This window comes from Suricata suricatta, chromosome 5 (genome assembly GCF_006229205.1).
Source record: "Suricata suricatta isolate VVHF042 chromosome 5, meerkat_22Aug2017_6uvM2_HiC, whole genome shotgun sequence".
Lineage (NCBI taxonomy): Eukaryota > Metazoa > Chordata > Mammalia > Carnivora > Herpestidae > Suricata > Suricata suricatta.
Window position 1 is genome coordinate 66,903,603 of NC_043704.1, and position 27,909 is coordinate 66,931,511.

Consider the following 27,909-nt stretch of genomic DNA (forward strand, 5'->3'; position numbering starts at 1 on the left):
TTCCAGAAAGAAAGACAATTCAAAGATCTCAAATTATGTGTTTAAAACTTCTTTATCTTACATTTCTATTTTTGGTGAAAGAATTCTTTATCCAGCGAGCCTGTCATTCAAAATAGAGGAGAGATAAAGTTTTCCCAAGTAAACAAAAGTTGAGAGAATTCATCACCACCAAACCAGCCCTACAAGAAATCCTAAGAGGGACTCTATGAGGGAAATGTAGCAAGGAATATAAGGTATCAGAGACATCACTACAAACATGCACTCTACAGGGAACACAATGAATCTAAACCCACATTTTTCAATAATAACACTGAATGTAAATGGACTGACTGCTCCAGTCAAACAACACAAGGTAGCAAAATGGATCAAAAACCAAAATCCATCTATTTGCTGTCTACAAGAGACTCACCTTAGACCTGAAGACACCTCCAGATTGAAACTAAGGGGATGTAGAACTATATCATGTGAGTGGATGTCAAAAGAAAGCCGGAATAGCCATACTTATATCGGATAAACTGGACTTTAAAGTAAAGGCAGTAACAAAAGATGAAGAAAAACATTATATAATAATTACAGGGTCTCTCCATCAGGAAGAGCTGACAATTATAAACATCTATGTGCCGAATTCAGGAGTGCCCAAATACATAAAACAATCACAAACAGAAACAATCTTATTGATAAGAATGTGTTTATTGCAGAGGATTTTAATACTCTACTGACAGCAATGGATAGATCAACCAGACAGAAAATCTCTAAAGAACAATGGACCTGAATGACACATTGGAACTGATGGAATTGATAGATATATATAGAACTCTGCATCCTGAAGCTAGGGAATTCACCTTCTTCTTGAGTGCACATGGCACATACTCCAAGATTGATCACATAATGGGTCAGAAAACAACCCTCCATAAATACAAATGAATTGAGATCATACCATGCACACTTTCAGATCACAATGCTATGAAACTTGAAATCAATCCCAGGAAAAAGTCTGGAAAACCTCCAAAAATGTGGAGGTTAAAAACCACCCTATTAAAGAATGATTGGGCCAATCAGGCAATTAGAGAAGAAATTGAAAAATATATGGAAACAAATGAAAACAAAGATACAACAGCAAAGGCAGTCCTAAGAGGAAAGTTTATTGCAATCCAGGCCTATTTCAAAAAACTAGAAAAGGCTCAAACTCAAATTCTAACAGAGCACCTAAGGAAACTAGAAAGGGAGCAGCAAGAGCACCTCAAACCCATCAGAAGAAGAGAAATAATAAAGATCAGGGCAGAAATAAACAATATAGGAACCAAAAAAGCAGTTGAAAAAAACCAATGAAACCAAGAGTTGGTTTCTTGAAACAATAAGCAAAATTGATAAACCTCTAGCAAGGCTAGACAAAAAACAGAGAACACCCAAATAGACAAAATCATGAAGGAAAATGGATCTATTACAACCGATCCTTCAGAAATATAAGCAATCATCAGGGATTACTATAAAAATTATATGCCAACAAACTGGACAACCTAGAAGAAATGGACAAATTCATAAACACACATGCACTACCAAACTTCAAACGGGAAAAGATAGAAAATCTGAACAGACCCATAACCAGTGAAGAAATCAAATCAGTTATCAAAAATCTCCCAATGAGTAAGAGCCCAGGGACAGATGGCTTCCCAGGAGAATTCTACTAGACATTTAAAGCAGAATTAATATCCATTCTTCTCAAACTATTCCAAAAATAAATAGAAATAAAAGGAAAACTTCCGACTCATTCTACAAAGCCAAAATCACTTTGATTCCCAAACCAGAGACCCAACAACAACAACAACAAAAAAACTACAAACCAATATTCTTAGTGAATACAGATGCAAAAATATTCAAGAAGATACTAGCAAATAGAATTCAACAGCATATAAAAAGAATTATCCATCCTGATCAAGTGGGATTCATTCCTGGGTTACAGGGCTGGTTCAATATTCGCAAACCTATCATTGTGATACACCATGTTAATAAAAGAAAAGATAAAAACCATATGCTCCTGTTGATAGATGCAGAAAAAGCATTTGACAAAATATAGCATCCTTTCTTCATAAAACCCTTGAGAAAGTTGTGATAGAAGGAACTTACTTAAACATTATAGAAGCCATTTATGAAAATCCCATAGCTAACATTATCCTCAATGGGGAAAAACTGAGAGCTTTCCCCCTGAGATTAGGAACATGACAAGGATGTCCACTCTCACCATTGTTGTTTAACATAGTGCTGGAAATCCTAGCATCAGAAATCAGACAACAAAAGGAAATAAAAGGCATCAGATTTAGCAAAGATGAAGTCAAACTTTCACATTTCCCAGATGACATGATACTCTACATGGAAAACACGACCGACTCCACCAGAAGCCTACTAGAACTGATCCATGAATTCAGCAAAGTCGCAGGGTACAATTTCAATTTACAGAAATCGGTTGCGTTGTTATATACCAATAATGAAGCAACAGAAAGAGAAATCAAGAAACTGATCCCATTCACAACTGCATGCAAAACCATAAAACACCTAGAAATAAACCTAACCAAAGATGTAAAAGACTTGTACAATAAAAACTTTATAAAACGTATGAAGGAAATTGAGGAAGACACAAAGAAATGGAAGAAACGTTCAATGCTCATGGATTGGAAGAATAAACATTGTTAAAATGTCATTATTACTCAAAGCAATCTACACAGTCAATGCAATCTCAATCAAAATTGCACCAGCATTCTTCGCAAAGCTAGAACAGACTATCCTAGAATTCATATGGAACCACAAAAAAACCTGAATAGCCAAAGTAATATTGAAGAAGAAAACCAAAACAGGAGGCATCACAATCCCATACTTTAGCCTCTACTACAATGCTGTCATCATCAAGACAGTATGGTATTGGCACAAAAACAGACACATAGACCAATGGAATAGAATAGAGAACCCAGAACTGAACCTACAAATGTATGGCCAATTAATCTTTGACAAAGCAGGAAAGTATCCAATGAAAAAAGATAATCTCTTTAGCAAATGGTGCTGGGAGAACTGGACAGCAACATGCAGAAGAATGAAACTAGACCACTTTCTTACACCATACACAAAAATTAACTCAAAATGGCTGAAGGAGCTGAATGTAAGACAGGAAACCATCAAAACCTTAGAGAAGAAAGCAGGAAACAGCCTCGTGAACCTCAGTCGCAGCAATTTCCTACTTGACACATCCCTAAAGGCGAGGGAATCAAGAGCAAAAATGAACTATTGGGACTTCATCAAGATAAAGAGCTTTTGCACTGCAAAGGAAACAATCAAGAAAACTAACAGGCAACCAAGAGAATGGGAAAAGACAGTTGCAAATGACATATCAGATAAAGGGCTAGTATCCAAAATCTATAAGTAACTCACCAAATGCCACATCTGAAAAACAAATAATCCAGTGAAGAAATGGGCAGAAGACATGGACAGTTCTCTAAGAATATCCAGATGGCCAACAGACACATGAAATGATGCTCAACATCACTCATCATCAGGGAAACACAAATCAAAACCACACTGAGATACCAGCTCATGCCAGTCAGAGTTGCTAAAATGAACAAATCAAGAGACTATAGATGCTGGTGAGGGTGTGGAGAAATGGCACCCCCCTACACTGTTGGTGGTGAATGTAAACTGGTGCAGCCACTCTGGAAAACTGTGTGGAGGCTCCTCAAAAAACTATCAGTAGAACTCCCCTATGAACCAGCAATAACACTGCTGGGAATTTACCCAAGGGATACAGAAGGGCTGACACATAGGGGCACATGTACCCCAATGTTCATAGCAGCACTTTCAACAATAGCCAAATCATGGAACGAGCCTAAATGTCCATCAACTGATGAATGGACAAAGAAGATGTGGTTTATATATACAATGTAGTACTACATGGCAATGAGGGATAAAATTTGGCCATCCATAGCAAAATGGATGGACCTTGAGGGAGTCATGCTAAGTGAAATAAGTCAGGTGGAGAAGGACAAATACCATATGTTTTCACTCATAGGTCTAACAGGAAAAACCTAACAGAGGACCATGGGAGGGGAAGGGGGAAAAAGTTAGGCAGTGGGAGGGAGGCAAATCATGAGAGACTCTTGAATACTAAAAACAAACTGAGGGCTGAAGGGGGAGGGGGAGAGGGAAAAGGAGGTGGTGGTAATGGAGGAGGGCACTTGTGGGGAAGAGCACTGGGTGTTATATGGAAACCAACTTGACAATAAACTATAAATTTAAAAAGTGTTCATTTTTATATATATTAATAGATAACCACAAATGGCTAGTAGCTTTTGTATTGGACACTGCAGCTCTAGATGATTAGTAATATCCTGCCCATTTAAAAGATTCAACTTAAAATCACTAAGGATTAAACAGTCAATGTGTGAAACTGTTAGATTACCTTAAATATAACTTCCATTTTAACATGAAGACCTAAGAACAAGCCATTAACATCAAAGGCCTTTTATTTTGGCTTAGAGTTTGGTCTAGGCCTATGGCCTTAGTACCCATCTGAATCACATGGGCACAGATTCCTGCTTTTGCCCCAAGTCTACTCATGCTGAAATCCAGAGATCCTATGTTTTTGATAAGTCTTCCATGTAATTTATGTGCAGCCAATTTGGGAGCTCTAAGCTAAAGAACTCAAAAGAGGGGTGCCTAGGTGGCTCAGTCGGTTGGGAGGCTGGTTTCAGCCCAGGTCATGATCTCACAGCTCATGGGTTTGAGCCCTGTGTCAGGCTTTGTGCTGACAGCTCAGAGCCTGGATCCTGCTTCAGATTCTGTGTCTCCTTCTCTCTCTGCCCCTCCCCCACTCATGCACACTCTCTCTCTCTCTCTCAAAAATAAACATTAAAAAAATAAAAGAACTAAAAAGAATACAAAAAACAAAACAAAACCAAAACAACCGGCACCACTGAATTCAATACAAATGTACCCTGTGATTAGGAGAAACGAAATTTCTCGTATTTTAAAAACATAACACTGTGGCTTAAAAAAGAAGCATTTTTATGAATATATATAACATTTATTGAGTGTTTACTATGAGATAGGCACTATTCTAAGTGTTTTACAATCATCATTTACTCATCAAAACAACTCTGAGGTATTTCTATCATAACGCATTTTACTGATGTAGATATTGAGATATAAAAAGTTAATGTATTTACCCAAGGTTACAGAGCTAACTTTTAAGAGGAGGAAACAGGATTCAAACTCAAGAAGTCTGACTTGAAAGCCTATGATCTTTATAATATGCTGTATTACTGAACTGCATCTATAAGACACTTGAACTTCAATGCTATCAAGTATAAGCACCCACCCTGTATTAGTAACCCCTCTACAAAAACCCAACCTCCCTTTGTAAAGAGCGGGGAGAGAAAAGAATAGAATGTCAAACTTTGAAAATAAAGAGTAAATTGTACTCAAAATGTCTGTAAGTTTATAAAAATCTTATGTAAGTTTATAAAAGCAAACAAGCATCAAAAAAACCCTTTTTCATTAAAACAGATAAAAGTCTCATTTTGTTTTCCAAAAAAAACTGGGAGTAAGGAAAGAGTGAGAGTTCATGCAATGACTAACTTCATGGAGAAACAATGACACTGTTATGTAACAAACATTATAGACCTTTGGTTCCATAAACATTTACTGAGTACCTATTCTGTTCTAGACAAACCTCATGGAGTATACATTCTAGGTTTCTTTACTACCTTCCGATTTCATAAATCCAGATATAATTTATAAATTAGATGCTAGAATACTCTATCTCCAAAGTACTCTAAGAACTAAAAATTTTTAAAACTGATCTTTGATGTTTAGGCAAACACATTCAGGACATACACACACACACATCATTTTTAACTCTAAAATTCCCCATTCCCATGATACAACCTTAGCGATATCATCTGAACTGGTGAAGGAAAAACTGTGCCCGGCTAGTTGATAGGCCTGAGTCTCGATCGCATCCAGCTTGGCTTCCATTATGTGCTTCTGACTTTCACACTCTGCAGTACTAAAGCCAATTCCATTTAGTTCTAACAAGGCCAAGCAGTACTGAGAGGGCATTTCCGCTTTACAGAAAACATCTGGAAGAAAAAAAGAAAATTAAAACGTTAATTCACCAGTAAGTGACTAGACTACCATCATCACCTAAACACACACGGAATTTTTCTAGGCAAATTCAGTGATGCTACACGAGCTATTCTTCAAGATCCAGTCTCTGGAGCAGCACTCTCAGCCCAACAATGAAAGGCATAAAAGTACTTCCCACTTTTCTACTTCAGCACTGGACCGCTATCCTGATCTACACGGAAGGCAGAAAAACCGGCAATCTTGTGAATAGGCTGGATACAATAAACTGCATTTCTCCCAAGATAATGATTTTGCTTCTACTCTTGGCAAGAGCAAGAGAACCAACTTATTTGCTAAACTGACTAGAAAGAGTTAATCTCCTCAAACTATTTCCCGTATTCCTAGTCCCACAATATGCACTCTTGCACAAAGAACTAAAAATTGGAGGCTTCTTATTTTCCAATGCTCTTACCAAAGAGTGAAGAAAAAGATTCCGAAATTAAGAATCAGTATTTTTCTATCTACTGATGCTTCTCAACAGAGTAGTCATTCTACATTAGTTTTTCCAGTATGCTCTTTGGAATATTAGTCTCAAAGGTACTCTACGAAGACTGAAGTTGAGAGACACTGTGCATTGTGCATTCCAGCGTTTATATGATGTTAATTTAGTAAAGGCTCTGAGAAGCCCTGAAGCAAAGATGACGATTTAATTTTGTATTAATTGAAAGTCTGAAATAATTTGACCACAATACGTTTTATTTTATGCAATACTTATTAACATCCTGAAAAGTAAAATATTTAATGTCTGGCCTTTTTCTTTTAATGTTTTATTTATTTTTGAGAGAGAGAGAGAGAGAGACAGAGAGAAACAGCATGAGCAAAGGAAGGTCAGGAAGAGAGGGAGACACAGGATTTGAAGACAGTTTCCAGGCTCTAAGCTAGCTGTCAGCACAGAGCCTGACGCAGGGCTCGAACCCACAAACCATGAAATCATGACTTTAGCCTAAACTGGACGCTCAACCGACTGAGCCACCCAGGTGCCCCAATGTCTGGCCTCATAAGGAAAGTATGTTGAGCCCTGTACTATACAATCCAAACATAGAATTTGCATTAAAAGTGGTAAAGAGGGATGCCTGGGTGGCTCAGTCCTTTAAGCCTCTGACTCTTGATAACACCTCAGATCATGATTTCAATTGTTTGTGAGATCCAGCCCTGTTGGGCTCTGCTCTGACAGCACAGAGCCTGCTTGGAAGAGTCTCTCTCTTCCTCTCTCTCTCTGCCCTTCCTCCTTGGTCTCTCTCTCTCAAAATAGATAATCTTAAAATAAAGTATTATAAAGATCTGTGATAAAGTGTCTAAACACACAGCCAATACCAGTCTATAACAGCACAGAAATGCCAGCAACGTTGTTTTTACCTAGAAGGTTTTCCTTCTTCAACAAAGAATTGAGTTGATTCATTGCGTTGAAGATGAGAATCGACTCCACAGATGATCTGTATCGCCCGGAATGTTCAGAGTTGACATTCAGCCCCAGACTCTGAACTCCTTGGCCAGTCTCTATCCCTTCGAGGAGTGGAAGCTCATGAGGAAGAAAACTGGAAACTATGCTGTGAAGAGTTGGCTCCTTAGAATCTGGATCTAGTAACCAGCATGCCACCTGAGTGGGTTCAAAGACATTTGTGTACCTTAAATTGAATGGGGGAAATGTGCATTTCTAATCTTACTCATTTTCACATCATACCAATTCAGTGGTCTTCCCAGGAGAGGTGGAAAGGAAGAAATTTTCCCAAGACTCATTTTTGGTACTAATAAGAGAAGTTTTCAAAGAAGAAAAACTCACAACCTTTTCCATCACTACAGTGTTCCTTCTGATCTAGTTCTGAAACAGGCTTGAAATCCAAGTGCCTCTCAGACATCAAAACTGTGTTTCTAAAAATGTAGATGGACTCTTCTCTAGTAAGGGTTGATTTGGCTAAGCTGCTATAGTAAAGATGGGCCTATATAGTTTTAGGTTTTAAAAAATCCTTTTAACATCATAAGAAGTGAGATATGGGAGTGCCTGGGTGGCTCAGTCAGTTAAGCATTCGACTTTGACTCAGGTCATGATCTCACAGTTTGTGGGTTCAAGCCCTGCATTGGACTCTGTCCTGATAGCTCAGAGCCTGGAGTCTGCTTCAGATTCTGTGTCTCCCTCTCTCTCTCTCTGCCCGTCCCCCACTTGTGCTCTGTCTCTCCCTGTCTCTCAAAAATAAATAAATGTAAAAAATAAAAAAAATTTTTTTAATTAAAAAAGTGAGATATAAATGTTTACCATTAAAAGTTTATACCCAAAATTTTAGAAACAGGATGAGTTCCTGTCACTAGGACCAACCAACAAATCCTGATTGCTATTTTTAGCTTTCCTGAGACTAGACCTGTAGTTTTTTAATCGTAGGTGATCTAGCAGATCAAAACTAAATTAGAATTAGGAAATCTAAGCCCTGTTCATAATTCTGACAATTACCACCTGACTCAGTTACTCCTTCTGTAATTTAATAGGGGAGTGTGATACTATGAATTATAATAATATGAAATTGGTCTGTCCCCATTTCTAAGATAGAACTTCTAAAACCTTTTAAATTTCCTTAACTATGAGATAAAGATGGCTTTTGTTATGTTAGTGAGGTGGCTTTTGGAATGCCCCTAGGTTACCTAAGGATGGGAGCTGGCTGCCAGAGGAAACAACCCTGTGATTGGAGGGTTACCTCTGACCAGCTGGGAGGGGCCTGGAAGGGCCAATGGCTAATGATTTAATCAATCATGCCTATGTAATGAAGGCTCCTTAAATCACAGGGTTTGGAGAGCTTTGAAGTTGGTAAACACGGAGGTTTTGGTGTGCTTGGACAGAACATGGAAGCTCCCCTTCCCCTATCACCCACCCTACCCTGCATCTTTCTCCCACCTGGATGTTCATCTGTATCATTTATCATATCCTTTTATAATGAACTGGTAACTGTAACGAAATGTTTCCCTGAGTGCTGGGTCACTCTACTTAATTTATTGAATCTGAAGGGGGTGTACGTCACAGGAACCTTTCATTTACAGACATTTGTTCAGAAGTATAGGTAACAACCTGGACTTACAACTGACACCTGAAGTCCTTGCCAGATGTCCTTGGAAAGAGGAGCCCTTGGAATCTCCAGTCTATAGTCAGTTGGACAGAAGCATAGGTGTTGATTTGGGCTCGCAACTGGCCTCAAAATAGTGGGTAGTCTGTGGTACTGACCCTTAACCTGTGGAATCTGATGCTATTTCCAGGGAGATACTGTCAGAATTGTGTTGTAGGATACCCAGCTCGTGTTTCCAGCATTGATTGATGGTGTGGGGGAAAACCCTACAAACATATCAGAATTGGTCTCAGAACATTTTTTGTTTGTTAGTGTCAGAGAAGTGGGACTTGCTAGAAGGGCGTGGCTCACAGAAATACATGGTTTATGAAGACAAAGGATAAAAGGGTAGAGGATTATGATCCATTGATCCCTGGATGGCTACCTAGTGACCCATGGTGTGAAACTGCAGCTACACTACAGTTACTAAGGGTAAAAGCTATCAGTGCAATTTAGAAATGGTAGACCTAACTCCCAAGGAGTTGGCTCAATGGATATATAAGGAAATGAAAAATAATAATCACACTAAATAAACACTCTTGGTTACTGTTATCTGCAATAGCTAAATTAAAGTAAAGTGCTGGGTCTTGCCTTGATACTAAACCAAGTTCATATCTGGGTCAGTCTGAGTTCCAGCCAGTAGCTTCAAAGTCATCCTTACCAAACAACCCTGATCATCAATAAGGTAATCAATGTAGAAGGGCAACAGCTACAAACTATCAAAACCAGGGGATATAGTGCGAAGGAGCTTTTGCAGATCAGTATCATCAGCTTTTTTTTTTTAAGCTTATTTATTTATTGAGAGAGAGTGAGTTGGGGAGCAGCAGAGAGAGGCGGGGAGAGAGAGAAAAAATCCCAAGCAGGCTCAGCTCTGTCAGTGTAGAGCCCTTTGGAGGGCTCAAACTCACAAACCATGAGATCATGGCCTAAGCTGAAGTCAGATGCTTAACCAACTGAGCCACCCAGGCACCCTACCTACAATTATTAGCTTCTTGAGGAACCTTTACTAAAATGGATTAGGAGAGTAATTTAGGAGGAGGGTCTGGTCTCGGATGCTGCAGAATGGAAGGGTGGAGAGTTGATGCAGGATCCATAGCTCACTACAGTTTAATCACTGTTGAGTGTACCTGATCCAGACACATGGGAAGTTATTGCCAAGGAAACAGCTAGCCTGGTACACCCAATAAAAGTCACTGTAGGGTCTGTTTACCCTGAGAGGGAGACAGTCCCTCTTCTAAATGCCAAGTGGAACATCCCAGATAAAGGAGTTAGTATTCTTTGTATGCAAGCCAAATGGGACTGCTTTATGATAACTAGGATATTTACCCACCAAAATCCACTCCTTATGCAGGTCACAGTAAATGCTGTGGCTTAAGGGGACCCCTTTAACCATATAACCATACTGTTGCAAAGCTGAGGGACAGTTTGGGAAGTCTCATCAAATTTATCACCTCACTTCCTCTCATAGGCCTCTAATAAGAACATTAGATTTATTAACAAGAGAATGAGAAGAGGCAGGGGCAGAGTCAAGAGACTTTCCAACAGGGTGGAAATTTTTAAAAGGTTATTAGGCGATAAGGTGAATAAAGCAAATATTGATAGGAGCAAGAGAAAGAGGAAACAGAAAGAGAAGAGTTTCAGGACTCACCCCAGAAGGCTGGAAATCTTTAGATGGTTATTAACAAATGTGATGAATAAAACGGATATTGATGAATTAAAGAAAAGGTTTTAATAAAGCGCCACCAAAGGCTGGGTTGGTCAAAGCAACGCCCACTTTCTAACAGTCCCCCAACATTAAAAGGCCTCAAACAAGACTGCTCTATTCACCATAATTTGGAGAAATTTTAAAAGCTTGAAAGCAAAAGCTACAATGAGAAACCTGACCAGTGGTTAGGCAAATTAATCAAGTTAAAGATTAATAAAAAGGGCCGGGGTCCCTTGGCTTGACCTGTACCTTGGGACTCAAAGCCCTTAGGACAAGAGTAGGGAAAACTGTCAGAAGGTGGAAAAGAGAAGTTTCCAGAACTCTGTGATAGAAGATCCAGGGACTCTGGTACCAAAACCCATTGGTAAAGCCCTGACTTGGGCTACAATTAGATTAAGAGAAATATAAAAATGTAATGGTTGATAGGATTATGTAAATCAGAAAGTTTAAGCAGGTATTATGTGAAGAAGTTAAATCTCCTTTACCTGAATATTTTGTGGTAATGAGTTGTTATGTCTGGTTGGAGAACACTTTCCCTTCCTAGTTTTGTAAAACCAAAATCTGTTGATAGAGTCCTAATGGAGGTTATGGTTAGAAACGTTAAGGGTTGATGGAATTAAGGAAAAAGTCTGAAGGAGAACTGGTATGTTTGAAATGGCTTCAGATGAGGTGGTTGGGTCCTCACCTGACTGCATTTTGGGAAAGGACATTATGTCAAACAGGGGAACATGTCCCATAATTAGTATTGTAAAACAAAAGGCATGTTAAGTTCACTTACATGTTAAATGACATGCTCAGTGCAACCCAATAAGATTGCCTAATCCCACACAGTGTGGAACACAAGCTTGAGTGCTGGTAGGGACAAAGTGTGCAATAGCCCTATGTGGAGACTGCGGCTAATGGCAAGAGCTTTGAGCATCTCCTGACAATGACTATTGGAACTTTAAACAAGAGAATTCCCATTTGAGGGTATTTATTGCCTTGTTATCAGACATTATTAATTGACGTTATTCCTTTGATTAAAGGATATAACATGATCTTGAAACCTGAAGTACCCACACAGTGTTGGGTGATATCTGAGAACTGCTCTAACGGAGATGGGAGTGCCAGGAGAGTTCCATGATAAAATGGGAACAGTTTATACAGGATCATGCTGCCTGGGGAATGCAAAGAAGAGATACTCAAGAGCAGAGAGCCTCTTTTTTCCTAGGCTTGACTCTGGAATTGTGAGAGGAGGAGCTGCTGGATCCCACTGTCACTTGGACAGTGCTCTAGAAACAGTCCTTGACTGACTGACAAAGAGCTGCTAGGTTTGTGAGGGCAGATCCAAAGTGAATAGGCAATATCTTGTTTTGGAAGCACATCATTCTAATTAAACAAGATAGAAAAGATCATCCTGGTGTGCTGAATTACATGTTGTTTTCCTAGTAGTGATCAAAGAACTGAACAGCTAGGGAAAAGCTCTATGTTTGGGTTTTCACTGGCTCATAAATAATACCCAACAGCTTTGCCAAAATGTCAGTCAGGAAGGCAACGGAGACCTGGCCTACTAAAGGGTCCTCTTTTGGGACACAGTCCTTACGGAAATTTGAAGGGGTGCAAAAACAGGCCACATTAATGCCTTTCAGAAGAACCCCCTTATAGGCTTGGAAGGTGTAGTTAGAATCATCAAGCAGATGTCCCTGTATGACCCTGTGAAATGGTCGCCTGGACCCATGAAATGAGTGGACCTGGCACACTGCAGCAATGCAGAGATGGGCTGAGTCTAGACATACTCCTCTTGTACCCTCTAGGCACAGAAGGCCAAAATGAACTATTCCATCTGCCAACAAGAGAGACAAAGGCTGCAGATGGTTATTTGGCAGATTCCTTGTCAGGAAGGTCATGAATATAGCTGGCAGGTGAGATTAATACTCATAGCCTTGGAGGGCTACAAATGGTCCAGAGAGGAACAGACATTGACTCTGAACCATGCTTTGTTTAACTGATTGTAGGCGCAAATGCTGAGTACTATACAAGAACAGAAGAAACTCCACCAGTTTGGATGGCTAAAGAATAAACTTTGCAAAGAACCAAAGTATGGCTCTTCAGACCAAAGAACACACTTGGTTTTGAATTTGTGGAATCTCCGTATATTCAACACGGACAAAGAGATATCTTCCTCAGGACTAGTTTGATAGAGACTTGGAATAGGCAATTAAAACACTGGTTGTCTAAACTGTGGGGAAGTAAAGGAAGGAAGGGCTGGCTGATATGCCTTCATGATATATGAGTATGTAATCACACTCAACATGAGTGGGGCTAAAGGGGTCCCCCCTCGATATATTTGTCTGTTTGGATCTGAGGAACTAAGGGTGGGGAAGGTGCTAGTATACTTTCTGACATCCCCTCAACTTTTTTCCTCCGAGCTGATGCAGGGGTCACAGGACCAGGACTGCAGGTATAATGGCTTGAAATGAATGATTCCTAAGCAAGAAACTATAACTATTCCAAATGGGGTAAAGGTACATCCTGTCCCATCAGGCCCTTAGAAATTGTAACATAAAGGTTAAAAGCATTGAAGGGAAAAGAGTAGCTATGACTAAGGAAATGAATTAATGGGCTATGTAATGTAACATCTCAAAAGCTGCTCCAAGCAAGAAAGGATATTTATTGTCTTTTAGTTTGATTAGGTCAGATGCCTGAAAGGGTGAAGCCATACATTGCTGGCACCACTCTAACTTTTGGGACCTGGTAAGCCTGCAGAGCCTGGGGACATTTTCATATCCCCCACCCACATTAGAAACTGGTGAACAGAAACCTTTTAGAGAATATCAAACAAGGTAGTTTGATGTAAAAGTTGGCAAATATTTCTTATAAAAGTGAGGTTTTAAAATTAATAGTTTATCTTCTTACATCAAAAGTGTGTGACTGACAAAAACAATTATGGAATCTTTCAAACAGTTCATGCAAAAAGTACTACAATAAATTTGAGAAGCTACAGTAGTTTTAATGAGAAGCTCATATTACCCATATTCTCCTTTTGGACTCTGGAACATCAAAATTAAGTGACAACTTTTTATATCCAGTGAAAGTTTAAAAACTACATAGAATTTGTCATATATAAACCAAGCCTGGCTTGAACTACAGAAAAGGTCAGTATCTTCAGTTTATCTGACACTGCCTTTGAAAATCTTTCCCTAAAGAAGCTAAAGAAACTAAGAAAACAAAATTTATCCTATTATTGATTATATTGCTAATAACAACCAAGTAGTCTCATATATCAATTCAAAATTAATATTACATACACCTCATGAATCCAGTATCAATAGGGGGAAAATGATATTCCTTTGAAAGCTTTGAAAAATAAATGTCTTATGAAAATGCATTATACTGTTAAGTGTATGTTACAATAACTTAAGTTACCCTTTCCTTAATAACTGAGAGTCATCATTATGAGAAGCATATCATACTTTCCTACTAATATAGCAAAGTTCACAGAGGCTAGTAAAGTGATTTGTCCCTATGCTAAATGGCCCTAAATATTATCCTTTTAGATGGCTTATTATCTACACATTTTTCCTATTTTCTGCCTCTATCCTCATGGACATATGACATAACCTGCTATCATATATTTATATCTCACAGTTCTCACTTCATTTCTAATTTACTATGAGACAGGAAAAACAGAACTGAAATAAAATTTTTTTTAATCTCTGAGGAAAGATATGAACTTGAGTGTTTTGAATTTGTGGAATCTACGTAGAGGTATTTGGTGCCTAATATTCTGTTCTGGGTAGATAAGATTATAGGATAAAGGTGAGACTACTCTGAAAGATTTAAGCTTCATTGTTACAGTTAAATAAATACCAAGTCATTTAAGAATTAACACTACACATTAAAAAAAATTTTTTAAGTACAGTAAAAATTAAATAAGACATGAAACCTTAGGATCTTCATAACTTTGTTCCAGGGAGATGCCACAAGACAGAAGAAGAATTTTATAGCTCTGGATGAAGTCATAGATGATAATAGAACATTCTTTATCAGATTCCTCTTGAAAGCAAGACAGAAGGTACCACATTCTGTCTTTCACAGTCAGGCTTGGATCCAGAGAAGGTGGGATCAAACTGGAACTAACTTCTTTAAAAAACAAACAAACAAACAAAAAGGCTTTAGGCAAAACTTAGATGCATTCATTTGAAGCAGCAATTTTTAATAAAAAGACTGAAAAAGATTCAGAAATCTAAGGGCTTAGTTCCATGTAACCAATAACTCAGCATGACCTTATTCAGGTTGATCGCATAGATGAAGTGCTTCGTATTCTGGTGTATGTGCTGCTGAAGCGACACAAAGTGCTTCACATTCTAAGAACTAAGGCTTGTGCTATGTAACTTATATGCTCTATTTAACTAGAGCATATAAGGTGGGAGATAACTTTAAATATCAAAGTTCTTAAAAATAAATTTACATTTCTCAGAATAAAGAGTTAAAGACAGAAAAGGTGTTTTGAAATGAGTTTTAAATTAACTCCTTCTTAAAAAGATTTAGTATAAATGTATAATTTACATCTAAGAAAAAAGCAGCAGTTCAAGTATCTACTCAACACAACACATTTTCCCTTAAAACAACTGAAAACAATTCACTGAAAAAATGTCATGCTTACTCAGGAACACACATTATATGGCATTCTTTAAAATGTTTACTTATTAATTTTGCTACTGTCTAAAACCAATCTGTCAGCTATGTAATGTAGCCCCTGGAACCAGATCAGAAGGCAATTCCAGATCAGATCCTCTCTACTCCAAAGACTTCTACAAAAGCCGTATGATTCAAATACTGTAGACGTTCAGCTCATCACTGTCACTAGATAAGTTCCAGACACAGTCAATGACAGGAAAAAAGTCTGAAAAGAAACTGGTATGATCCAATTTTCAAAGCAAACACCTAACAGGTCCAGAAAGTCCCTAAGGTTCCATCCACTACTTCCAACAAGAAAATACATATTAGTAGCCTATGTAATAAGTAGAGGAGAGTAAGGGTAGTGCTTAAGACATCCATTCTAATTAATATATGAAATAATGTACACATGAGCCACTGTTTCTCCCCGCCCCCATTTTTTTAATCCTAAAAATAAATTCTAGGTAAATATCAGGAAATTATTCTCAACAAACAAGTCATTATCCTAATAGAGATTCTATTAAAATTATATGGTGACTTAACTAAATAGTGATTACTTACCAGGATGCTTTTGTTTGTTCTGCAATGAAAAATAATAGGCATCTCTTCCACCCCAGCATACTGCCAGACCAACCACCAAGATGTCATCACAACCTTTAACAGGAACTCCATCATCTCTAAAAGGGTTCTCCTGGGGTAGGCTAACTAAGTAAGTCAAAAGGGAAATAGTTAAAAAATCTCAAAGTAAAGCCATTAAACTGAATGTTCAAACAGTGATAATGAAAAAAAAAAAACTATTTGATTGGTATAATTTCCAGATCTCTATAATATGCATTATTTGGATGTTCATTATTAGGTATATGTAAGATCTTCTAGGCTTCCATCAATTATGATAATTGTCACTTTGAAAAATTTATCAAAGATATCGTAAAATATATCTGTAATAGTGACTAAAGTGGGTATTAACTAAATTTTTTTTAAACTGCATTTTGAATTGCTATAACAAACAAATACACTGGTATACTATAAAAATTTTGTAGTGAGCTCAGCAATTTTTTTTAATGTTTATTTTTGAGAGAGACAGAGATAGAGTGCAAGAGACAGAGAGACACAGAGACACAGAATCTGAAGCAGATTCCAGGCTCTCAGCTGTCGGCACAGAGCTGGACACAGGGCTTGAACCCATGAGCTGTGAGATCATGACTTGATCCGAAATCAGATACTCAACCAACTGAGTCACCCAGGTACTCCTGAACTCAGCAATTCTTAACACTCAGAAACTCCAAAAAATCAAGCATTTGACTTCTTGGTGAAGAATCAGGTATGATTTTGTCCCAGAGAAAACATTTTTTCTAAAATAATGCATCTCCAACTTTACAAATACAGGTCAAGAACCAATTTAATAACTGGCACATAGTTGTTCAATTTAAGTGAACAATTTTATCCCTCTAACCCCTCGCACTAAGAATGTGCTCAATTTTATATTTGTTGAATGAAAAATGGAAAAGTACTAGTCAACACAAGACGTATATAAAACTTGTCATTAACACATGTGCTCCATGACCTAAGGGTTCATCTACAGACAAATGAATAGGAAGATGTGGTATACATATACAATGGAATATTATGGTGCCATAAAAAGGGATGAGAACTTGCCATTTGTAGCAACATGGATGGACCTACAGAATATTATGCTAGGTGAAATAAGTCAGACTGAGAAAAGCAAATATCATATGATTTCATATGTAGAATCTAAAACAAAAACACATAAATGAATAAACAAAAAAGCAGAATCAGACTTATAAATACAGAGAACAAGCTGATGGTTGCTAGAAGGAAGGGGGGTATGGGGTTGGGCAAAATGGCTAAAGAGAATGGGAGATATTTAATGAATAAGTCACGGGAATTAAAGGCACAATGATATTGTAATTGCAGTGTATGGGGACAAATGGTAGCTATGCTCATGGTGAACATAGTAAAATGTATAAACTTGTTGAATCACTATGTTGTACACCTAAAACTAATATAACATTGTATGCCAATTATACTCATATAAAAAAGTTAAAAAGGAAAATACGCATTCCATGAATTGAAGGTCAAATACTCACTTTTATGAACAGATTCATTCATATAGAGATTAAAGAAATCTGATCAAATCTTTGATTTCCACGGCAGGTGTCAAACTGACTACAGCTATTCCCCATTATACAGAATCCTTACTATCATGAAGTAAGACAGGAATATACATACATGGCATTATTTGACAAAAAGTTCAATTCTCTCAAGATGTGGAAGGCCTCTGTGAGGATTTGTGATCAACATTTTGGTAGAGAATTCATGAACATCAGTGAAGGTTATATGTCAACTTGAGGTTAAGTACTGAAAAATATAGCTAATGTACATTGTTAAAAATATAGTGCTGATTTTCTAGGTACTTTTGTGATTATATAAGTAAATATTAATACAATTTAATAGAAAATGATTCATAAGCCCTGATGATTAATAAAAACCATGATGCTATTCCATTAAGATACCAAAAATGGTGACCCATGTTCAAAATACATTAGTTTTTACAAACTTATTTTCTAACATTGATATATTATATAAAATATTATTATTAAATATACATATTTATATTATTTTTTTAAAAGAAGCCTTGTTTTTAATGGTAAAGCTTACCACACTCCAGCACCAGATATGGCCTGGAGTTGAAGCAGCAGGGACAGGTAGATGACCTCCATGAAGCCTCATAAAGTAAAAAGGGTAAGAACGGCAACAAACAGAAGAGTGCCACAGCCTGACCACGGCAAAGCCCAGAGTAGCACTGAAGAAAGATTTGCCGTTTGAGAGCCGGGTTCCTGATATGACCAATGATCGAGCTGCCAAAAACTGTTCCAGTGCCGGCCCATGAACCAGCCACAAGTAGTGTGGCTGCAGTAGCAATAATCTCAGCTGCTATGCCCATGTCCTGAGAGACAAGACTACTCTAGAACTCCCTTTGGACCACCTTGGGTGGGGAGTTACTGTGGGAAGGTTGTTTAGGGATTTCTGGCTTCTGAAGAAAAGAGGCAGACACAGGTCTCATTAGACCACAGCTACAGTGCATCGGGGCGGCAGGGCCGCAGGAATAAGTAGTGGCTTAGTGGGCTGCATTATTTCAGTATCCCAGCCTGACGTTTTTTCTCAGCGCTTAGCTCTTACACCCACATGTCCTGGAGTCGCCCATCACTTATACCAGATGGCAACTATTATTAATCTAGTTGGACTAAACAATAAGGCTGTTCTACAGGTAACCCCATATAGAAGAAATTTAATTAAATTGGAATAAATTTAGTGCATTCATCCCAATTCATTGTCTTACATATAAACATGAAAATATGAAAAATTAAAGAAAAATTCTTACCTTGCTTAAACCTACCGCCGATAACAGCACTTTTAGAAGACGTCAAATTACTGATCTTTTCACAAGCCAGCGAGATGGAAAATCTCTTTTTGCACTGCCACTCCTTAATGAATGTTTGAAAGAGAGTTTGGTCACTTGCAACATCAATTATTACCAAGCTTTCTGGGCTGCATGAGGCTGGAGTTAACTGTGATCCATTCTGTGACAACTGCAATGGGAAACTTGGGTCTCTATTAGGACTATCCTCTTTTAAACCATTTCTACTCTCTGAACTTAAATCTTGGTTTTTAATATCTGAAAATGAGCCAGATGAGTAACTTTTATCAGATTGTAAAACACTATGCATTTTCTGAAGTTTTACAGAAGATGTTCCACAAATACTTGGAACTACTAGCTTAGAAGCAGATGCTGGGTTGGGTGTAGGAGGAATGAGTCCATTATCATCAACTATACAGCTGTCTTTCCAAGGCAAGAGGGATGAGGTCTCACTGTTCTCCAGAGCCCCAATCTTGCTCTTTATTTCAACATTAGGGAAAAATGAAATTCCTGGCACTTGATTTGGCTCCAAATTTGAAACCGCTTTTTGTTGGCCATTTAACTCCATATTTTCTCCTTTTAAACTAGACGTGTTTGTAGTGGCTAATTTTTGCTTTTCATTTTCTAGAGGACTGGACACTTTATCTAAAATTCTTTGTAGTCCTGGACTTAAATCAAATGATGCCCCTGACCATATGAATGAATTATTTTGCCCTGTCTCAGTTAATTTCGATTTTTGAGACCTTTCATCTTTATCTCTTCCAATTATTTCTCTTTGTGGATAATCGTTACCTACAGTCACTAGATCACTTGGTTCTAATGCTGTAGGAGATATTATAGTATTACGTTTCTCCTGGACAGGAAATATATCTACATTGTCCACAGCTTCAACCATCTGAGCAGAATCTATTTCTGAAAATAAAAGAGATTCATCACTGAAACAAATCAACTGTTGCTGATTATCTTGATTCTCATTCGTATTTGATTTTCTAAGTTGGTCCTCTGGTTGTAGACACAGAGAATGACTGAAATAGTCTGACATTAGTTCAGAAGACAGAGGTTTTTTTGCTTGTATATCAGGTGGTTGTTCTTTCACTAGGTCATCTTCACTGAAACTGTCAAATAGCAAACTATTACTCAAATTTAAACTTGTTTCAGGAACTGGTAGACATTCTACTTCTACATCAGTGGGAGGAAGTGGTATAACTGGTTTCATAGTTTCTTGTGTTTGATAACCTTGAAGAAAACTATTTAATTGAGAGTCAGTGACAGAAAGTTCATTCCCTTTAAAACAAGAGCCATTTTCCCTCAAGAGTACTGGAGAATGAAAAATTGAGCTTTCTGGAGTCAGGACATCAATTCCATGTGAATCAGTGCCTTGTTTCACAGTATCTATTGCTTTATGCTCCAAATGACCTATATTTGTCACTCCTGGAGAATGTTGTTCACCAGGACAAGTAATATGAATATGAAAAGAGTTCACCAAGCTCTGTTTGTCTAAGCTCTTCGGCATCGTCTCTGTTGCCAGGTTGGCGTCCTTTGCTCCTTCTTGTTTGGAATTTTCAGTTGCCATCTGTTGTATTATTTTCTCTGACTGAGTATCCAGGTAGAAACTATCTTCAAATTCACAAAGACCTAAACCTAAGTCAGAAACACAATTACTTTTAGTTTTGTTTGCTGTACAAGCTTCCTTTTTTCCTAGTATTCTACGAGGATTTAGAAAATCCTCATGCTGGCCTCCTGATTTACCAAATGCTCCACTTGGGGGATGTATTCTACTGAGAATCTCAGTGCTGCTTATATTATCTCCTGATACCTGAAAATTATTTGATTTATTTTCCTCACCATTAAACTTCATACTTCCACACTTGATAATAACATTTGAGTCTCTATTCATATAACTACTGCCTGTCTCACAGAGCATTTGTCTCTCTATTATTTTTTTCTGTTTGGTATAAGTGTTTGTTTGTTTATCAGACTGTTTTTCTGGGTACTGGTTAATAGAATGGGTGTCATGGTGTTTTACATTCTGGTTTTTTGAATCACTTTGTATCATCAGTACTTTGTTTATTTTTTCTGATTCAACAAAAACTAATGCTCCTCCATTGTCACTAACCATATTTGTGGGATGACAAGTCACTTTTTTCCTCTGGGATCGTGTGACAAAATGGTCCACAAGAATATTGTTAGTTTTTGTTTTGTTCTTTGAACTTTGTTCTGTTTGTGATGGGAATGATGTTTTGCTATATTTTCCCTCAGCACAGAAAGATACATTTTTAGCAAAAGGCTCTGGACTTCTAAATTCCATATTCTTCTCATCTAAGGTAAATGAGTTCTCACAATAAACAGGATTAGATATAGTTTGTTCCTGTAAATCAATTCTATACATCCCAGTGTCTTTCACAGGGCTACTGTCTCTGGATTGTGTTAGATGCTTACTATGTTTCCTAGATCGAGAGGCGGTATTCATCTTTTCTGAACTGAAACTCAAAGATTCTTTTTTTGTTTGCTTAAATAAGAGAGTCTGAACAACATTCTTAGGGCTTGTTTTCCCCTTATTCAGAGAGGTTCCTAGCTTTTCTTTACTTTTATTCAAAGAAGCCCGCTTTCTTGCTCTGGAAATGGAATGTACTAGAGATTCTTGATTCCCATTCTGTAACTTGTAATAAAAGGAATTTCTATGCTCTCCACTTTTATCTAAATCTTGCACTGTATTTGGTGAATGGTTAGCAGAAGAATCACTAAACACTGAGTTGCTTTTTTTCTTTGATGTTAATCTTTTACAAGATCTTTTAGTTTGGGGTATAAGTTTCTGTTCCTTTACTTCCGGCTCACTGCTGGTCGATGAGTGTGTATTAGCATTTAAAAGGGAATATGGATTCCACTGCACTCCCATTTCAGCTAAGTCCTGCTGCAGAATCATTTTGGCTTCTTCTACTATAAGGGCTGCTGCTTCCCTTTCAGTTAAACCTTTTCTGCCAGTCACCCAAATCGTTCGCATATTCCGACGTTCTTCAACTGCTTCCTCTTCCTCATCCACTGCCTTTCGGGAACTAAACAAGGATAGAGAAAAAGAAATAAATTACATTGATTCATTATTGCATACATTGATTCATTCATGCATACAGAAACACTTATTGACCACTAAACTGATCTGTTCTAGGAAGTGAAGAAATAGCACTGAACAAGAGGGAAATATATCTGCTTTCTTAGAGCTTACATTGTAGTTGGGGAAACCAGAAAACAAATGTTAGAATGCATTCTCTGTCAACTGATGATAAGAGTTGCATACAAAAATGAAGCACCAAGGGGTTCTGCAATTTTCAAAAAGCAAAATTAGAGAAGGTCTTACTAAAAACTGACTAAGCAGAAACCTTTTAAAATAGTATCATAACACTTCCACTGAAACAAATCCTCCTGTGTAATAGTAACCCTGGACAAAATAGTTGAAGGAAGTGGAGAGTGACCAACTCAAGGAGTTCCACACCATGATACATTATTAAAATGTCAAAGGTTAAAAATAAAGAGAAAATTTTAAAAGGAGCAAGAGAGAAAAAAATTACACAGAAGGGAAACCACTTATGGCTATCAACAGATTTTTCAGCAGAAGTGTTTTAAGCCAAAAGAGAGTAGCATGATATATTCAAAGAGCTGAAAGGGGAAAAAAAAAAACCCTACAACCAAGAATACTCTCCAGGTTATCATTCACAACTGAAGGGGAGATAAAAAAAAAAACCAAAAGTTAAAGGAGTTCCTCATCACTAGGATACTCGTATAAGAAATGTTAAAGGGACTTCTTTTTTTTTTTTTTAATTTTTTAATGTTTTATTTTATTTTTGATAGAGAGAGAGAGACAGAGCATGAGAGGGGGAGGGGCAGAGAGAGGAGGAGACACAGAACTGGAAGCAGGCTCCAGGCTCTGAGCCAGCTGTCAGCACAGAGCCCGACGCGGGGCTTGAACCCACGAATGTGAGATCTGACCTGAGCCGAAGTCAGAGGCTCAACTGACTGAGCCACCCAGGCGCCCCGGGACTTCTTTAAGTTATAAAGAAAAGGCCATAATCAGAACTAAGAAAATGATTAATAAAAATATGTAAAATGTGGTAATACATACATAAAACAGGGTGTGTGTGTGTGTGTGTGAAAATTTTTCTTTTAGAATGTGTTCAAATATACATAACTGACTTAATATAGATTGCCATATATTTAACATGTTATATATAAACCTCATGGTAAAGACAAAACCAAAATCTATAATGGGTATACAAAAATAAAGACAATCAACTTAACACAACAGAAAGGCATCAAAGAAAAGACAGCAAAAGAAGAAAAACACAAAACTACAAAACAACCAGAAAACAATTAACAAAAGGGCAGTAAGTACATATCTATCAATAATTACCTTAAATGTAGAAGTAGTAGACCTAATGTTATTTATAATAATAAATTTATAGGGTGGTCGAATAGATTAAAAAACAGACCCATTTGTATGCTGCCTACACAGAGATTAAAAATGAAACGATGGGAAAAGATATTCCATGCAAATAAAAGAAATTTTAAAAAGCCAGGTAGCAACACTCATAACAGACAAAACAGACTTTAAACAAAGGCTGTAATAAGAGACAAAGAGCATTATATAACAATAATGGGGTTAATCCAACAAGAGGATATAACATTTGTAAATATCTACGCACCCAACATTAGAGCAGGAACCCTTGTGCACTATTGGTGGGAATGTAAATTGGACCAACCGCTGTAGAAAATAGTATGGAGGTTTCTCAAAAAATTAAAATAAAAATATCATACTTTACCCAAAGAAAATGAAAACACTAATTTGAAAAGACAGCCGTACCTCTATGTTCATTGCAGCATTATTTATAACAGCCAGGGTATAGGAGTAACCCAAGTGTCCATGGATAGATGAAGGGATATAGATGTCATATATATACATACATATCACATATCATGTATCATAAATATGTGATAGAATATTACTCAGCCACAAAAATGAATGAGATCTTGCTATTTCTGACAACATGGATAAGACCCAGAGGGTATTATGCCAAGTGAAATAAGTCAGACTGAGAAAGACAAATACCATATGATTTCACTTAGATGTAGAATCTAAAGAAATTTTAAAAAGGCAGAAATAGACCCATAAATACAAAGAACAAACTGATTGTGGCCAGAGGGTCGAGGTAGAGGGATAGGCAAAATGGTTAATGGGGAGTGAAATATAGAGGATTTCGATTTAGTCACAGGCATAAAATGTATAGCATAGAGAGAGAAGGGACCAACATGGTGGAGAAGTAGGGGGATCCTCAATAAAAACCCTCAAGAAAGTTGGCATAGAAGGAACATACTTAAACATCATAAAATATATGTTCACCATATATAAAAATCCCACAGCTAATATCATCATCAATGGGGAAAAACTGAGAGCTTTCTCCCTGAGATGAACTCAACAGGGATGTCCATTCTCACCACTGTTGCTTAACATAGTGTTGGAAGTTAGCAATCAGACAACAGAAGGAAATAAAAGGCATCAGAATTGACAAAGATGAAGTCACACTTTCACTTTTGGCAGATGACATGATACTCTACATGAAAAACACGACCAACTCCACCAAAAGACTGCTAGAACTGATCCATGAATTCAGCAAAGTCGCAGGGTACAAAATCAATGTATAGAAATCGGTTGCATTTCTATACACCAATATTAAAACAACAGGAAGAGAAATCAAGAAGCTGATCCCTTTTACAATTGCACCAAGAACCAAAAAACACCTAGGAATAAAGCTAATCAAAGATGTAAAAGATTTATATGCTGAAAACTATAGAAAGCTATGAAGGAAATTGAAGAAGATACAAAGAAATGGAAAAACATTCCATGCTCATGGATGAGAAGAATAAATACTGCTAAAATGTCAATACTGTACAAAGCAATCTATACATTCAATGCAATCCCAATCAAAATTGCACTGGCAGTCTTCTCAAAGCTAGAACAAACAATCCTATAATTTGTATGGAACCACAAAAACCCCTGAATATCCAAAGTAATATTGAAGAAGAAAACCAAAGTGGGAGGCATCACAATCCCAGACTTTAGCGTCTAATCTCTATTACAAAACTATAATCAAGACAGTATGGTTTGGGCACAAAAACAGACACACAGACCAATGGAATAGAATAGAGAACCCAGAACTGGACCCACAAGTGTATGGCCAATTAATCTTTGACAAAGCAGGAAAGAGTATTCAGTGGAAAAGAGATAATCTCTTTAGCAAATGATGCTGGGAGAACTGGACAGCAACATGCAGAAGAATGAAACTAGACCACTTTCTTACACCATACACAAAAATAAACTCAAAATGGATGTAGGACCTGAATGTGAGACTGGAAACCATCAAAACCCTGGAGGAGAAAACAGGAAACAACCTCCTTGACCTCAACTGCAGCAATTTCTTACTCAACACATCTCCAAAGAAAAAGGAATTAAAAGCAAAAATGAACTATTGGGACCTCATCAAGATTAAATGCTTCTGCAATGCAAAGGAAACAATCAAGAAAACTACTAGGCAACCAACGAAATGGGAAAAGATAGTTGCAAATGACGTATCAGATAAAGGGCTAGTATCCAAAATCTAACTCACCAAACTTTACACCTGAAAAATGAGTAATCCAGTGAAGAAATGGGCAGCAGACATGAATAGACACTTTTCCAAAGAAGATATCCAGATGGCCATCAGACATCACTCATTATCAGGGAAAAACAAATCAAAGCCACACTGAGATACAACCTCACACTGGTCAGAGTGGCCAACATGAACCACTCAGAAAACTACAAATGCTGGTGAGGATGTGGATCTTGAAAAACTTAACAGAAGACCATGGGGGAGGGGAAGGGAAAAAAGTAGTTACAAACAGAGAAGGAGGGAGGCAAACCATAAGAGACTCTTAAATATTGAGAACACACTGAGGGTTGATGGGGGGTGGGGTAGAGGGGAAAGTAGGTGATGGGCATTGAAGACAGCACTTGTTGGGATGAGCACTGGGTGTTGTATGTGAGCCAATTTGACAATAAATTATATTTAAAAAATGTACAGCATAGCGAATATAATCAGTGGTATTTAATAGCATTTTATGGCAAAAGATAGTGGCCACACTTGTAGTGAGCAGAGCATAACATATGGACCTTACAAATCACTATGTGTACACCTGAGACTAATGTACCACTGTGTGTCACCTACACTTCAATTTAAATATAAAAAAATTTGTATACACACACACACACAAATGACAATAATTCCAGAGGAAAAAAGCAATTTCATTTTCTTCCAGTGACACCAAGTATGTGTTGATATTATGTAAGAAAAAAATTTTAGTACATTTTCTATTATTTATAAATAGACATAATTTTTCACTTAATAACTAATGGTCACGGGGACTTTCTTACCTTTTAAAGGGCACAGAATTTTTCAGAACAGTCTCCACCTCCACAATATTTGCTCTGGCAAGATCTGCCACAGTAAGATAGCCAGAAGCATAGAAGAACCTGGCTCGCTGTGCATTAAGTAAGGACACCCGCACCAGGTCACACAGTTCCCTCTGGATGCCAAATGTAAGACGCTTCTGAAATTGGGAAAGTAGTAGTTCCATGTTGTGCCACCCCAGGCGGTTGGAAAATACCGTAATCATCCCTAGAATAATCATAGAATATTTATTGAATTAAAAATTCTTGGGGTGCCTGGGTGGCTCAGTTGGTATGAGCGCCTGACTTCACTCAGGTCATGATCTCTGGGTTTGTGGGTTCTTTAGTTTTGTTTTGTGTATCTTTTGTGTTCTTTTTTCTTACCTGCAGAATTGTAAAGTTTAAAGGGCACAAAGGCATAACGTATACATTAACAGGAGAGTAGACACATGTTAAGGGCCTAACCAATTGGTCAATAAATGAGGTAACACATTAAATGTCATCTCATTTATTCTTAATCATGAACCTGATATTTGAAAAAAACAGGCAGAGCATGTTAACACAAAATACACAAAAAGCCCTCACTCTAGTTCATTCCTCTCTCTCATTCTCTCTTCCTTCCTTTCTTTTTTTAAGGAAGAGAGAACTCCCTTAAAACAGGTGAGGGACTCTTTCATCTAGAGAAAAATAAGAAAATAAGAGAGCTGATTTAAATATTCAAGTGCTGAGAGGAGTACAAAAAGGGAAGCTCCTATTGATATTTTCTTCAAGGAAACGTTGTCCAGCTCAATAGCTATTCCCTCATGAAATAAAGAGGCCAGAAGAGCCAATGTCAAGTCATCAAGATCTTCAATGACCTTACGTGATCCCCTCACTTCTAGAAAAGCCTAAAATAAAATGGAATATGAACAAAAGTTATCTTAACTTGACCTCAAACCACAGAGTCTTAAATAAATGTGGAAACTCTTGTTTAACTGACCTGCATAAACAGCTGCTGACTGTTGTAAAGATTGAATCTGTCCACGACTGCATCCATATTTCTGGTTAATTTCCTTTAAGGGAACTTCACTGATTAAGTCCAATAGCACAAGACTGGTAAAAAACCTGGAAAGTAAATCACCAAAAGTGTGTATGAGATCACATATGTCTACAATGAAGATATACCACATGCTGAGAAACAAGAATCAAAAAGGCAAGAAAAGATTTATACACTCTGAGAAGATTCCTAATAGGATATAGGATTAGTGGATGAAGACTAAGCTCAATGTTTGTCAAATAAATTCTGACATATATTAGTACTATAGTATATATATATAGTATAGTATAGTACACTATAGTATATCAAAGAACTAATATCTATATAATAAAAAGATATCCTCTA

The 27,909-nt window shown here is 37.4% G+C and overlaps 1 protein-coding gene across 1 annotated transcript in view; it reads right to left on the minus strand.

The window, feature by feature from the left end:
- Positions 1–27,909, minus strand: part of POLQ (DNA polymerase theta) — a 106,139-nt gene that overhangs the window by 36,824 nt on the left and 41,406 nt on the right. Inside the window, exons 14-20 of the mRNA XM_029939408.1 lie at positions 27,508–27,632; positions 26,514–26,757; positions 19,022–22,110; positions 16,180–16,323; positions 14,885–15,081; positions 7,525–7,765; positions 5,929–6,122 (exon numbers count right to left, since the gene is read on the minus strand). Coding sequence (XP_029795268.1) covers positions 5,929–6,122; positions 7,525–7,765; positions 14,885–15,081; positions 16,180–16,323; positions 19,022–22,110; positions 26,514–26,757; positions 27,508–27,632 — 4,234 coding nt within the window. The remainder of the gene's footprint in view (positions 1–5,928; positions 6,123–7,524; positions 7,766–14,884; positions 15,082–16,179; positions 16,324–19,021; positions 22,111–26,513; positions 26,758–27,507; positions 27,633–27,909) is intronic.